The sequence below is a fragment of the Drosophila montana genome, unplaced genomic scaffold, assembly GCF_035044405.1.
Source record: "Drosophila montana isolate Dmon_TW-CO22-7 unplaced genomic scaffold, ASM3504440v1 contig_3363_1, whole genome shotgun sequence".
NCBI lineage: Eukaryota > Metazoa > Arthropoda > Insecta > Diptera > Drosophilidae > Drosophila > Drosophila montana.
The window spans coordinates 1-16548 of NW_026998249.1; the positions used below are offsets into that span (position 1 = coordinate 1).

Sequence of the window (16548 nt, forward strand, 5' to 3'; positions counted from 1 at the left end):
CCTGGCAGACGCCAGAAATTATTATTTAGAAAAAAATAAAATTAAGCAAAAAGAAATAAATGATAAGAAAGTATTAGATTTTAAAATAGAAATAGGAGACCAAGTTTACTTAAAAAACGAAGCAGGTCATAAATTAGAATCTTCTTATATAGGACCATTTGAGGTCATTAGTAGAGAAAACAATAATAATATAATTATAAAGAATAAGAAAAATAGGGAACAAAAAGTTCATAAGGATAGGCTAAAAAGGATTAATAAATAAAACAAAAAAAAAAGAATAAGAATATATATATATTTCAAAATTAAAAAAAAAAAAATTTTTTAATACAACATATATAAAGATACAAAAATAAAAATAATACTAATAATAATTTTTATTTTAAATTACTACAATATATTACGTTATTTTTTTAAAAAGGGAGGTGTAGTATGTTTTATGCCAAATGAGCATATGCCCACAGTATTGTAGAGTATACAATATAACAAGTGGTCATATGCCCAACTTAAAAGTAAGAGTAACAACTCATAACATAACGACACTTTGTTGCTATGTTTATACAATCATAAATATACATAAGTGCATTAATATGATCCGTTACTTATGCGGACTGGCCGCAGCGTGAGATCGCTAGCGTAAGCACTTCTTGAGTATGTACCATCTGTACATATATATGTATATATACATAACTACATAGGCACATATGTACTGCAACTCTCTCTCTCTCTGCCGACGTTCTTAGCGACAGAGCTCCCTTAGAATATTCTATGTAATAAGCCTAAGATAAAAACTGAATAAAGGAGAGCAACCACTCTCGATAAAACCTCAAACCAAACAAGACGTGTGCTTCTTTACGTTTATCATAACACACCTCAAAAGGGGTATGAAAACCATCTTATTTTGTTAACCTCGCAATAACAATTCAATGAAAAAACTGATGCAGGGTATTCAACCCCTGCTAAATATTCAAGATTCCAGAAGTGATTACAAATTACAAAACTGAATAAATTTAAAATCGCCTATCGAAGTATAAGTGAGCTTTAGTTGCGAGATCTGTGTTTGCAATAGCAATGGTATAGAATGCGATTTCTATATTCTGTATTCATATTTTCGGTATATGTCGGCAAGGCATCTGATCTTAGCCAGACTCTATGTTCCAATACGATGTTATGTTCAAAGCTACTTTACGTTTTCTTGTGTCGATCCTTTACAAAATTTCAAAAAGAAACCTTCGTAAAAGGATCCACATGGAAAGGGGTGGTCCTGCGGTAAAGTCGGAGGGCGAATGGTCTTAAAACACCGGTGGCCCATACATTCCACACCAATCTTTGCTACTGTCTTTCTGTAGACCTTAGGTGCACAGCGGAGGTCGGGACCCTCTGATACTCTAGCTCTTCCGTGCTTGGGGTGGGGTTGCTGTGTCCGAAGACAGTCGCTACATAATCTTAATTATTATAGAGTCCCTGCTGAAACTAAATTGGGGAAGTTAAACTTCCATTTGAACATACTAAAAGTGTACAAAAAGAAACCAAAACCTAACTTATAGCCTATTAACTGTGTACATCAACATATTGGTGAGGCTCTAATCTATAAGATTAGGTCACTATGTCTCCCTCTGTTAACGAAAACTTAAACATTCATTTTTACTTACAACAATATATAAGTTGAGAACACTTATTACAAATATCAATAGATAGTACTCATGCACCCAGCCCAACGATCACGGCCAAGGTGCATGACCAATAATCGACACGTGCGCCAAATCAGCGAATTCCAAGGAGCCAACGTGGGACAGCTCCACCGTGGGATTCAACCTGCAGATCCTTTAACGCGAGTCCCGATACAATGTACTGCATCCCACCTCCCGCCCAACCGACCGAGGGGCGCAGTCGTGTAACGTACGACAAGAGTTGCAAAGTAAAAATCGAATTCATACTACGACTATATGTACAAATACAATTACACCAAAAATAAGACTATCTTCTTGCTAAATAGTTTAGAATAGAAGACTATACGAGGAAGAGAAGACTCCGAGCAGAATACTCTGTAATGCTTGTTATAGTCATCACACAGAACCCTAAATGGTTCACGAAAGGCATAATTAGTTGAGCAAAATTGAAGCGATAAGGGCATAAAATTACGTGTGAGTCTAGTAGGGATAGAGAAATTGAATTGACTACTCAACACAGGAGAGTCAATTTCACCGGTAATTAATTTATGAATAAATATTATAAACATAAAACAATTATAATATAAACACTAAGATGAGTAACGCCATACAACAAAATGCTACTATGCAGCTTGCTTTTTTGAAAATTGAGAACGTAAACGAAATCAGTATCACTGCGCTCTCACAGCCGAAAGATCGAAAATCTAAAAATAGAATATACTCTTAACTTCGGCTCTATGAGGGCCGTGCACGCAATTGTGTTTGTATGTGTGTGAATATACATATTTCGGAGTATAAATATGGTTATCCATCGTAGGTGCCATTTGGCAGCACAGCGAGTTCTGTCCGTGTCAACAGCGCGAGCAGACTGACTTCTCAAACTTCCTTAGTTCCATTTCACCAATCAATTAGTCACTCAAAATAGTGCAACTATTGTTTTCGCCGTTACTCTTCTTCAGTCAGCGCTCCACGATCAGACCTCACTCAGCAGCAGAGTCTCTCTCTGTCTCCGTTACTATGCTTACACTCAATCGCAAATTCTTGGAAACAGACATAGCGAGTTATAACGGGATTTATCGTAACTATATGTCGCCACAAAAATATGTACGCGCAAACCACACGTCCTCGTGTGTTGTCTTTAAGCTTCTTTCACACACTAAAACATTTTTCTTTAAGTTTTCCTCCTTATTTTTTCTTTTCTTTTTAATTCATTTCCGTTTTCAAATTGAATTAAATTTAAACATAATATATAATTCAACCTTTGTTTAACATAACAACATTGCTGAATGTCCTTTTACAGCTAATTGCCTCGACCCCCGCCACAACACCTCTTGTTTATGCGAGGCAGCTGTTATGGTGCGGCCTTCTTTCCCCTTCTTGGGATTCAGATGCACCTCTTGTGCACTCCATATCTTTATTCCCCTCTTGGGAATCAGATGCACCTCTTGAGTACTCCATATCTTTTTTCCCCTCTTGGGAATCAGACATCAGAATGAATATTTATACGTTCGCTTATTTGTTAGTGATTTTAAAATATATCGATCTCCGTCTAAAACTTTAACTTCCTGAAACGGACCTTTAAATTTTGAATCAAGCTTAGTTTGATGACGCTCTCCATTCTTTAACAATACGCGATCACCTACGTCATGCTTTATAATTTTAGCTTTATTTTTATCAAACCTACGTTTTTCATTATCTTCCATATTCTGCTTAGCTTGGTTACTTAAGTATTCTCTGTCTACGTCATCTTCTTCTTCACTTATTGGCAATAAACCAAAAGGTCTAGCTTCTTTGCCGATCAATAATTCTAATGGGCTAACCTGAGTGACTCGATTTGCCGTGCAATTCATAGCGAGTTGAATAAACGTACTTTGCGAAGGAATCGATTAAGACTATGACGTATTCTTTCAAGTCATTTTTGCCACTAATTTTAGCAGTAATGTCGATGTGGACGGTGTGCCAAGGTATATCTACCTTAGGAATCGAATGTAGCTCGGCCTGTATTTTTCCAACTGGTGGTTTCTCTAGCTTACATGTAATACAGTTCTCTACGAATCTTCGTACATATTTTGACATATTTTCGAACCAGTAATACACATAGACTTTTCCCATCCCAAGTGCATGATGGATTCATGAACGTGATTGTTCACTGCCCATCTAAAAGCTCTTGGGATTACTGGAAAACATTTGGTTTTACCGTTTCTCTGTATTTTCCTATTTAATATTCCCCTTCTTAATTTATATGTTTTCTCCAAATTTTCGGACAGTTCATTGTTACGTAATTTTGTTGATATATCATCTGTCTCAGGATCACGCTGTTGCTCAGAAATTATCCAGAAATTGTCTGCTATTTTAGTCAAATGAATTCGATTTTCAGTTATTTTATTCATGCACTTATTTTCTTCTGTTAGTAGTTTTCGGGATAGGAAATCAACATGTGCCATGTGCTCCCCTTTCCTGTATTCGAGATCGAAATTAAATGACTGCAAAAAACCCCACCATCATGTGTACTCGCGGAGTTAGATCCATTTTGGTACGACTAGCCTTCAAAGAGTTACAGTCCGTATATACGATAAATTTACGTCCTTGCAAATAATGACGGAAATGTTTGATAGCATTTACAACTGCCAGTGTCTCTAGTTCGTACGAATGATATTTAGCTTCAGCAGGTGACGTGCATTTCCTATAGTACTCAACAACATGGGGTTTGTTGCTAATTTTATGCAGCAATATTGCCCCATAGTCCACGGAGCTAGCATCTATGTGCAATTCTATTGGATATTGTGTGTCAAATATGGTTAACACAGGTGCCTGTGTCAAAACAGATAGTATTTTTAAACGAATTTGCTCATTGTCTGGCAGCCAAACAATTTCAGGGTTTCTCTTTGAAGTAAGCAAATACAGAGGTTTTAATGACTCGGAATATTTTGGAACAAATTGTCGGAAATAAACTTATAAATTGTCTGAACTGTGTCACATTACGCGGAGGCGGCAAACCTATAAACGCTTGAATTTTGCGTGCATTTGGCCGAACTTCCCCATGGCTTATTTCGTATCCAAGATACTCGAAGGAACATTTGTTTATATTGAATAAAAATCCGTTTTTTTTAATGTTTCTAACACTGTAACAGTCTAACGCTTCGTCTTTGGTTTCAGCTATAATTAATACATCGTCAATGTAAACGATTACATATGACTGTGCTAATGTACCCAATGCTTTTATTATTGCGCGCTGAAATACAGATGGCGCGTTCTTTAGGTCAAAAATTTGTACTTTCCTTCTGGCATAACGAAAGCTGTCCGCTCTATTGAATCTGTGTGTACAGGGATTTGGTAGAAACCGCTAGCCATATCAATACACGAGAAGTATCTTGCCCCACGGAGCGGGGCAACCTGGTCTGAAAGAAGAGGCATCGGATACTTATCTGCGATTGTGTTTTCGTTCAAAACGCGATAGTCTACACAAATACGATCGGTACCATTTTTCTTTTTAACCAGCATCATAGGACTAGCGAAAGGTGAACAGCTGGGTCGAATAATCTTTGATTTTAAAAGTTCAACAATTTTAGACCGTACACGCTCTTTCGCATCTTCACTAAGCCTATAAGGGCGACGCTGTACTGTTTTTTGTGGATCTTTTTGCCTTATTTCCAACACCCCTGTTGTCACGCGAGTCTCTGGAATTCCATCTATAAATTTCTCAGAATAAGCTTTCAAAATATTCTTTAGTTCCGTCTTGTCAACATCGTTCAGATCACTATAAGTATTTAATCAACGTGCACCAAAATCTCTAAGCAATTTTGTTCAACATTTACATATATTACATAGAATTTGTGATGTACTACAAATAGAATCGTTGGTTATACTGTAGCAGGATAAACACAGAAGGCAACATAGATATACATTCATACATACATCACTTAGTCCCATATAACATTGTCATTCACACACTTTAACATAAGCATTAACATTATCGCGCGATTTAACATTATTGTGTACGAGAGAGTTCAGTTCTGTATCGCCCGACGAAGAATAAAGAAGTACAAAGAACTTCGCTGTGTCTGATTTGCTGTTGGGCAGAATAACGGTAAAACTTTCCACAAATATCAGAAGTGGTCCTAATCCACACACCTATGTACATCAATCAATATCTTGGATAGTGTCAATATTGAACAATTCACAGTCGTGCAGCTGAAAAAATGGTTGGCGGCACTAAAACTCCCAACCACAGGCACCAAGGTCGAGTTAACGGCACGCCTAAACGCAATTTCGTCAGAAGTGCGAGGCATGGCGCCACCAGCCAACGCCAAATTGCAAGAAACAATGCACCAATCGAGGAACATACATTGCGAAATAGCAACATCACTAAATCAGGTGCAGGAGACAGCAAGTGCTATCGAGTCTTTGGAAAGCTTGCAGCCGGATATCAGCACCGAAAACGAAGACGCGTGATTAGGCGCAAACGTAGCCAGACACGACGTACGAAGAGAGGTCAGCTTCTTACAGTAGCTGCGTGCAGAAATTGACGCCAGCAAAATGGAGTTGCAACAGATTTTGGCGAAATTTGAAAGCGCAAAATGACGTCACAAACATCGATCACAGTGGCAACGCCAACGATATCGACGATCACAGCAGTAGCAGCAGTCGGGATATCTATGGTATTCGAAACCTTTATATCGATAATGCAACACCAACAGAGCAAGCGTCGATAATGAACAACATCAGCACTCAAACGTAAACAAAGCGATCGAAATTTTAACACCAGCAATGGCACTAGCACAAGCTAAGGAGATAGCAATCGACTTTAATGGCAACTCATGCGCACACATTTGGACCATTCAGCTACAAAACATTGCCAACATGTACAATCTGGACGGCTCAGGTATGCGCATCCTGGTAATATCGAAGTTAAAGGGGAACGCTCAGCGTTGGCTGTATGCCAACACAATGCGCATAGTGGAGCCAATACAGACTCTGCTAGACCAGTTAAAGTTAGCTTTTGGGGAAAAACAATCAAAGGCTGAGCTACGACGTAAGTTCGAAGATCTCCAGTGGCAACCAGGCAAGAAGTTTGCTTCTTACTTCGAAGAAAAAATGTTGTTAGCAAATAACATCATCGTGGAACCGGACGAGCTGATCGAACAGATCATCGAGGGAATTTCGGCTTAGAATTTACGAGATCAGGCCCGCATACAGTGTTTTTTACACCCGATGCAGATTCTACGAGCATTCGCGAGCGTACGTTTGCCAACTAGGTCAACATCGTACAACCAACCTGGAGGAGCTCAAAGAGTCGCAGAAAAAATTAGCCAACTTCGGTGTGCAACTCCACCGGGCACAATTTGCGAGCATGCCGCAAGCCGAAAAGAGAGCCAGGTACATGCTATGCATGTGGCAAATTCTGCCACTTTGTAGCACAATGTCCAGAGAGAAAGGGCGTAGCGAAAAATAATTATGTAAGATATTTTAAAATTACATTACAGCATGCCTTATAGACTCGGGTAGTCCCATTTCACTAATAAAAAAATGTCTATTGCCCAAAGAGGCCAAAGTACAACATGAGACACAAATTTATTTCGGTTTAAATAAAAGTTAAAATATTTGGAAAAACATTATGCTTTGTATTAAAAAAATCAATAAAATGTTACTGTAATTTGACAGTAGTTGCAAACGAGTCTATGAGTCATGATGTTGTCTTGGGCAGAAATTTTTTAGATGCATGCGATTTAGGGTTTGATCCAAACACTTTAAAAATGGTAACACTAGAACACTCCAACGAGTTAAATCTTTCCCAGTCTAATGAAAGTCTGTCGGTGGATACCAAAATCAAGGACGGCAATACAATTAGTGCAGATAAGGAAAGTTTTCAAAATGATATTATCAAAGACATTGATAGTGGTTTTACAACTGATCAAGAAGTTTTACAACAGGCAACAGTTACAACAGTGCAAGCAGTGACAGAACAGACAACGGATAAACAGTGAAAACAGTTATACAACAGGCAACAAATACAATAGAGCAAGTGAGTGAAGCTACGGAGGTAACGGATATATTAGGACTTAGTGAAAATAAAACCGAAAAGAACAATAAAGTGCATTCACCTTTAAAGAACGAACAAAAGTATGAAAACGCGAATAACTTATATGCTTCGTCAACCACGATAAATAATGAAATAGAATCGGACACTTCTGAAAATGAAATGTTTAACATTTACTACGCAGACGACACGACAAGTGAATATAATTGTAGTGAAGATGCAAGTTATGAAACAAAGTGCAGATTTATAAAAATAATTGAGGATAGATATATAAAAGCAATCAAACCAGATATCCCAAAAATTAGAGCAGAAATTAAACAACTGTTAGAAAGCAATAAGCCATTTAGTTGTTCTCCACGGCGATTGGCATATAGTGAAAAGAAAAACTTCAGGAATTATTAGATGAATATTTAAAGAATGGCAATATACGTCCTAGTGATTCTGAGAACGCATCACCGATAGTGTAAGTAAAAAATAAAACTGGAGACATGAGGTTATGCATAGTTTTTAGGAAACTCAACAAGGTATTAGCTAAAGACAACTATCCACTTCCACATATCGATGACTTATTAGATAAATAAGTAAACAAAACTGTGTTTTCAAAACTAGACCTAAAGAATGGTTATTTTCATGTATTCGTTAAGGAAGAGTCGGTAAAATATACAGCGTTCGTCACACCTTTAGGGCAGTTTGAATTCTTAAGAATGCCCATGGGAGTCAAAAATGTATCTGCAGTGTTTCAACGTTTCATCAATAAAATATTTTCCGACATGATCAAAGTCAATAAAGTTATTGTTTACATGGATGACATTATGGTCGCTAGTAAAGATATAAACGAGCATTTAAACACTTTAGCGGAAATCTTTACACGATTAATACAGAATAAATTAGAGTTACGAATGGATAAATGCGAGTTTTCAAAATCAAGTATGAAATACTTGGGCTTTCTCATTTAAAAAAATGGTATTCAAGCAGACGAAAAGGGGATAGAAGCCGTAAAAAATTTTCCCATACCGAACAAGGTACACGCCGTTCAGAGCTTTCTTGGACTTTGTTCCTATTTTCGTAGATTCATAAACGGATTCTCAACAATTGCTAAACCATTATATGATTTAATTAAAAAAGAAAAACTATTTTGTTTTGAAGAAAAGGAACTAGAATGTTTTCTAACACTTAAAGAAAAACTTATACCATCCCCAATTTTAGCAATTTACGATCATAGACATGACACAAAATTACATTGCGACTTCCTTGCGATTTCAGAAAAAAGAAGATAGAAAACTTCATCCTATTTTTTATTTCTCATCCATGTACTGCGCAGATTCAGAATATATCTACAAGGTAAACATTTCAAAATTATTACAGATTGTCACTCACTGACTTTAACTCTGAAAAGAGCTGATTTAAATCCACGAATAGCTAGGTGGGCTCTCGAGCTGCAAAATTATGATTACGATTTAGTACACAGGTCAGGAAACAAAATGCAGCACGTAGACGCACTCAGCCGATGTCACAACATTTTAATAATAGAAACAAACAGTTTTGAAGAAAATTTAGTCATTTGCCAAGGAAAACCCCCAAAAACTATTAATCTTAGAAAAGGGGAGAAGGTTTCCTACATTGCATCCCAAAAGGTAGCAAACCGTTTGAATTAATACATATTGACCATTACGGTCCTGTGGACAATATAAGGACAAAGAAATATATTTTTGTCATAGTAGATGAATTTACAAAGTTCGAAATACTATTTGCTACCAAGACAACGAACACAAAAGAAGTTATCACATCGTTTAGAGAATATTTAAAGGCATACAGCAGACCACGTTGCATCGTTTCCGATCGCGGCAGTTGTATCACGTCGAACGAATTTGAAGACTTTATGACAGAAACGAACATTAAACATATTAATATAGCGACATGATCACCTCAAGCTAATGGCCAGGTAGAAAGGATTAATAGAAGTTTAGGGCCAATGATTTAAAAACTCGTAGAACCGGAGAATAAAATATTTTGGGACACAATCATTGACGAAGTAGAATACGCACTTAACAACACACAACATCGTAGCATTATACAGTTTCCAAGTAAAATGTTTTTCGGAACACAACAAAAAGGCACAGTCATAGATAGTTTAAAGGAAAAGCTAGACGAAATAAATTCAACAATACTAACGAAAAGCCTAACAAAAATCAGAAAAGAAGCAGAGAAAAATCAAAAAGAAGCCTAGGAAAAATACGAGAAACTGTATAACAAAAATAAAACAAAACCTAAAAAGTTAAAAAAAGGTGATTATGTAATGGTAAAAAATTTTGACGCAACCATAGGCGCATCCAGAAAATTGATTTCGAAACACTAAGGACCGTATATGATAGTCAAGGTAATGCGAAATTACAGATTTTTGTTAAAAGACGTAGAAGGATTTCAGGTTTCACGCAATCCATATAAAGGTGTCTGGAGCATACAAAATATAAAACATTGGATGCAAAAGAAAACAATCAAAAAGTGATTATAAAAACAATAAATATAATAAAACAAAATAACATAGGAGGTAGCTAATAAGTAAATAGAGATAAGATCAAAAAGCAAAGTTTTAATAATGTTAATAATAATGTATGTACACTGACAGAAGTTTAGATTTCTTTCGCTCTGGTCCTGTTGTATACCCATCCTCATCTATATTACGCTTCCTAAAACCGTGTGCCTGTAACTGCTGTTGTAGCTCGTTGCGCGTTTTTACATTAGTAGTGAATACCCAACGTAACAAATTTTTATCAATTTGTGCCATGTGAGCCAACGCTACCGACACTGCGAATTCCTCCAGATCTTTTGTCTTCCACTTAGACATAAGTAGAGTCACAATTCGACTGTCATATTCAGCAACACCAGATTTTGGACGCCCGTTCAAAACATGCATTATAATGGCAGCAGACATCTCAATGACCACGAAGCGTTGAATAAACAGCTCTTTAAACTCCATCCAAGTAATGCCGGCATAGCATATCTGTGACAGCCACAGTGACGCACTGCCCTCTAAAGCCATGTTTAAAGATATGACTAGGGCGCTGCTCTCGAGCACGTTGTCTGTAAATATGCGGTCTACTGTTGTACACCAGGATGAAACGTTCGCGTCAGCACAATCAGGATTAAATTTAGGCAACTTAACATATGAAGCACTCCCATTCGCTGCTGGTGCCCTTGGTGTCTTAGCGCTGCAAGATACTGATCAGAGCTTTGATCTTTAGGTGAAGCAGATCCCACATCTGATGTCGGAGTATAGATATGGTTATCCATCGTAGTTGCAATTTGGCAGCACAGCAAGTTCTGTCCGTGTCAACAGCGCGAGCAGACTGACTTCTCATTCTTCCTTAGTTCCATTTCACCAATCAATTAGTCACTCAAAATAGTGCAACTATTGTTCTCTCCGTTACTCTTCTTCAGTCAGCGCTCCACGATCAGACCTCACTCAGCAGCAGTCTCTCTCTGTCTCTGCTGCTATGCTTACACTCAATTGCAAATTCTTGGAAACAGACATAGCGAGCTATAACGGAATTTATCGTGACTATATGTCGCCACAACATTACGTACGCACATCTACATTGGCATACAGTAAACCATCTACGACACATACATAACAACATATTTTCATATGTGAATACAAATTTGGGAAAGGTGCATGATCAGCGCTAGAAAACTAACCAAATTTATTTCATTGCCAGCCAAAGCCCGAGCAGTGAATAACAACACATATATAAATATTTTGATGTAGTTATGCATGTATCGGAGTAAGGTTGGCATTCAATGGCACATCGTGTCCTTCGTTTTCCTTATTCATTTTCCTTTTTATTCGTCGCCAAAGCACAACAAGTCCCAAGTCTATGTCTTTTGGTTTCCACGCACAGAATGACTGGACCTAATTTTTTTCCGTCCTCTTTACCCGGCGCTTTGCTCGTCGTTTTTTTCTTTTTCTTTTTGTGCTTTCTTCTTTTTACAACAACACTTGGGCCATGCTCATCTGAGAGTCTCTCTCGCTCTCCGACTATGCTCTCAGCAACCTTGGGTCACACTAACAAAATATCGATAGCTAGTATCGTTCGAATATCATTTAGTGAACATTGCTTAGGTATTTACAAACATAATAATGATAATATTACTTCTCCATCTCCGACACGGCCCTCCTGACACTCACACGTCCTCGTGTGTCGTGCCGTACATAATAACAACCAAATACTTAGTAGCTTCCTTCCTTGCTCAAGTTACTTAACATTTAATTTTACATTCGTTCTTCAATTTCTTCTAACAATAGATAATTTTAACTCAAATTCATTTTCAAATCTTTATCTCTATTCTTACATCATACTAGAGCCACACGTCCTCTTTTTTTTTTTTTCAATCTTGCTCTTTAACATTTCTTTCTTCTTTAGTACCACTGTACCATCGTACCATCACTCTTTCATATTTCTTTTACATTTCTCAATATCATATCATCAATTTCATACCACGTTCTAAGGCTCTTGCTGTCTCAATACAACGCTCTCACGCACTCTTTGCGTCATGGTCTCTCTTTAGACCCTCTTGACCCCCGCCACGCGACATCAACCGCGCCGCACGCCATGTTCGACTCTCACTAGCCTACACTTGTGCCATCGGTTGACCATCGTGGTGCGGTCGTAGCCTTCGTGTATGATTCAATTCAACGCACCCACCGGCGCCACAGTGCATGGTACATCTTCATCAGCCTTGCCCTCGAGCAGGTGATCCACCTCAGCTGCGACTAGCCCACTTGGCATAGCCCGCAACTGTTCTTGAGCATACTTATACGTTCTCTTACTAGATAAAGATTTTAACACATAACGGTCACCTTCAAGTACTTCAATTATCAAAAATGGTCCTTTGAACTTAGGATCCAACTTCGTTTGGTGACGTTCTTCACACTTGAGCAAGACATGGTCGCCTACGCCAAATCTCACACTTTTGGCCTTATCCCTATCAAATCTCTGTTTATCATACCCAGCATTACTTATCATGTTTCGTTGGGCTCGAATTGTAACACCTTCTACATCTACTTTTTCTTCTTCCACTAAAGGTATCATACCCAAAGGTCTTGCCTCCTATCCAATTAACATCTCCAATGGACTGGCCTTGGTGACTCGATTCGTTGTACAATTTAAAGCCAACTGAACATCTTTTACTGCATCTTGCCAAGATCGATTACTTGTCTCTACAGCCGTCAACATTGCTTTCATGGTACTCACAACGCGCTCTACCTGACCGTTCGCGCGAAACTGTCGGAAGTCATTACTTGTTAAACTACGACCCTGATCAGCAATTATACGATTTGGAACCCCGAATAAAGATATGGCAGATTTTACTGCCTCTATGCAACTGTCAGTATCAAGGCTAAGAGTGTGATGAAGATACACGAATTTAGTGAAAGCATCGATCTGCACTATCACGTATTCCTTGCGATCACTCTTGCCTTTTAGTTTTCCGCTAATATCAATATGTATCGTATGCCATGGTATGTCGATTTTCGGTATGGAATGCAATTCTATTTGTGCTTTGCCTGTGGCAGGTTTCGTCAATTTGCATGTGATGCAATTTTCCACAAACTTTCGCACATACTTTGACATGTCCTCAAACCAATACTGAGTATACACCTTATCTAAAGTCTTTTCCCAGCCGAGATGCATTATAGCTTCGTGTACGTGATTGATGACTGACCACCTGAACGCCCTGGGTATTACAGGCAGACACCTGGTTCGACCATTTCTTTGTATTTTCTTGTACAGCATACCCGCTCGCAGCTCATATGTCTTTGCAATCTCATCCTGCAATTCATTATTTTGCATTTTTAAAATTACTTCAGCTAACTCTTCATCTCGCTGCTGTTCTGCTAGGAGCCAATTATTCGTTATTTCCGCTAGTTCCACGCGCAATTCCTTATTCTTTACCACATTTGAATGTCTATCATCAGGTAAGGGGTTGCGCGAAAGAAAGTCTACATGTGCCATATGATTCCCTTTTCTATACTCTATGCTAAAATCAAATGATTGTAGATATGCCCACCAGCAATGTACCCTAGGCGATAACTCAATCTTATTTCGACTAGCTTTCAGAGAATTGCAATCAGTGTATACCACAAAAGGACGGCCATGCAGGTAATGGCGGAAGTGTTTTACAGCATTAAACACGGCTAACGTTTCCAACTCATATGAGTGGTATTTTGATTCTGCCGCTGTAGTGCATTTGCTATAATACTCGATAACGCTCGATTTGCCATTTACTTATGCATCAATATGGCACCATACCCTATCGAACTAGCATCGGTATGCAACTCAACAGGATACTGTGGATCATAGATTATCAGAACGGACTCACTCACTAGTGTTGAAATGATTTTCTGTCGTACTTGTTTGTGTTTTGGTTCCCATTAAAACTGGTTGTTCTTAGAGGTCAGTAAATACAGCGGCTTCATTTGCTCTGAGAATCGTGGAACAAATTGCCGAAAGTAAGAAGACAAACCGATGAACTGTCTTAGTTGAGTCACTGACTGTGGTGGTGGCAAAGCTTCCAAAGCTTCTATCTTCCGCGGATTCGGCCTTAGTTCGCCATTTTCAACTTTGTACCCCAGATATTCAACACTTGGTTTCATAAATGTGCAGGACATTCAACACATTTTCAAGTCGATCATACGCCTCCTCTCGTATGTGCCGCTCTTACTCGACGCTGAGGTACCCTTTGTACATACAGATGCAATGTGTCCAGGGTTGCCGCATTTAAAACATGTCACCGCTGCTCGTTCTTTGCCCTGTGTCGCGTTGCCATGCGTCTGACTTCCCTTGAACGCGTTCCACTCTCCAGTTTTCCTGCTGCGGCACTCCGCCATTTTATGTCCAACTTTGCCACAGAAATGGCAGTGTAGCTTCGGCGTTAATTTTTGCATCTTCCGTTCGGGGGGGGGGCGTGATCCACACTATAGTAGTCGTTCCGTTTGCCAAACGCATACGCTCGCAACTGCTGGTCCAATTCACTGCGTGTTCTGATATTGGTAGTGAATAGCAAGCGCTGCAGTCGGTTGTCTATTTTGGATGCGTGGGCTAGCACAACGGACACCGCTATTTCCTCCAGATTTATTGTTTTCCATTTAGACAGCAGTGACGTCACTAAGCGGCTGCCATATACAGACAAGCACTCGCTCGGCTTTGGGCTCCCGTTGAAGATGTTCAGCAAAATGGCTGCCGGCGTCTCTATTCCCTCGTAACGCTGAACAAACAGCTCTCGAAACTCAGGCCATTTGATTCCCGTGTAGCAGATCTGCGATAGCCACTGTGATGCTCCACCTTGAAGCGAGTCACTGAGTGCCATCACAAGTGCGCTGCCCTTCTATCGGATTCTCAGCCATGATTATGTCCACCGTTTTGCACCAGGCCGCAGCATCTGCACACACAGCGTCGGGATTGTACTTTGGCAGGGTTACAAATTTTTCAACAGCCTTTCCTGATGCCTGCATCGATTGAATTAGATCCATAAAACTTCGGTTCTGCGCCTCGAAAAGTGCACGCCAGTGATTGCCAAAGCACAGCAAGTCCCAAGTCTCTGTCTTTTGGTTTCCACGCACAGAATGACTGGACCTAATTTTTTTCCGTCCTCTTTACCCGGCGCTTTGCTCGTCGTTTTTTTTCTTTTTCTTTTTGTGCTTCCTTCTTTTTACAACAACACTTGGGCCATGCTCATCTGAGAGTCTCTCTCGCTCTCCGACTATGCTCTCAGCAACCTTGGGTCACACTAACAAAATATCGATAGCTAGTATCTTTCGAATTTCATTTATTGACCATTGCTTAGTTATTTACAAACATAATAATGATAATATTACTTCTTCATCTCCGACACATGCATAATTCACACATTCAAACATAGGTACTTGCACGCCATTGGCTGAGACAAGAACTTCGCAACACTGTCCAAAAACAAATGTGAAATCAATCTATGTGTGCTATTTTCCTAACATAGTTATTGCACAAGATGCGCTCTGTGAAAAAATTATTTAATTCTTAAATTTTCCTGTAACATTTATCATTAGTATCTAGGGAAATGTATCATTTAAATATAGCATGCATTTAATGGATAAGGTAAGGTACTATGCGTCGATCGTAAGTTTAAAACTTTTTCGCTCAATGTACTTCGAAAAAGAAGCGACCCAAAGCACCATCGACCAGCCTTGCTGAAGGCTGGTTGGCGACTAACTTCGCTGCTCGTGTCAGCATCAGCAAGCCGGGACTTCGGCATTCCGTTCGTCTGAACAGCCGTCGGCTAGCATGTCGTGTGAAGTATTAAAGGCCAGATGAAAGGCCAGGCCTTATTGACCACGGTCTTAGCATAAGAGTCGAATTTAAATTTATGAACAAGGATGACACCTAGATCATTAACTTGATTAGAAGTACTGTTAACACGCTCGAACGGTAAGCTATCAAGGATATAAGAAGCCAATTGTGGAGGGCTTCTATAGAAACTCATTACCTTACATTTGGAGCAGTTTAAGTTTAAGAGGTTGGCTAGACACCAAGCCTGAAATGCATCAATGTCAGCTTGTAAAAGATAACATGATGCCATATCTTTATATGCAAGGCATAACTTCACATCGTCAGCATACATTAGTACTCGAAAGTGAGACAGTATCGAGGGAAGGTCATTTATGAAAAGAGTAAAGAGTAGCGGGCCAAGATGACTACGTTTAGAAAACGAATTTCTGAAAAGAACCTTTTGGATTCTGTTACGCAAATACTCTGAAATCCAGTTCAAGAGATTGACTGGGAAGCCAAGAAGGCATAATTTATGAAGCAGCAA

General features: G+C 38.9%; 1 protein-coding gene and 1 pseudogene across 1 annotated transcript; both read right to left on the reverse strand.

The window, feature by feature from the left end:
- Positions 1-8992: 8992 nt before the first annotated feature.
- Positions 8993-12430, reverse strand: LOC135434544 (uncharacterized). Its single transcript, XM_064691155.1, has 3 exons — positions 12408-12430; positions 10368-10913; positions 8993-9038 (listed from the first exon to the last, which is right to left on the reverse strand). Exons 1-3 carry the CDS (start codon positions 12428-12430, stop codon positions 8993-8995), a joined length of 615 nt encoding a protein of 204 aa, XP_064547225.1.
- A 2204-nt stretch (positions 12431-14634) lies between these two features.
- LOC135434546 (uncharacterized) lies at positions 14635-15990 on the reverse strand (annotated as a pseudogene).
- Positions 15991-16548: the final 558 nt, after the last annotated feature.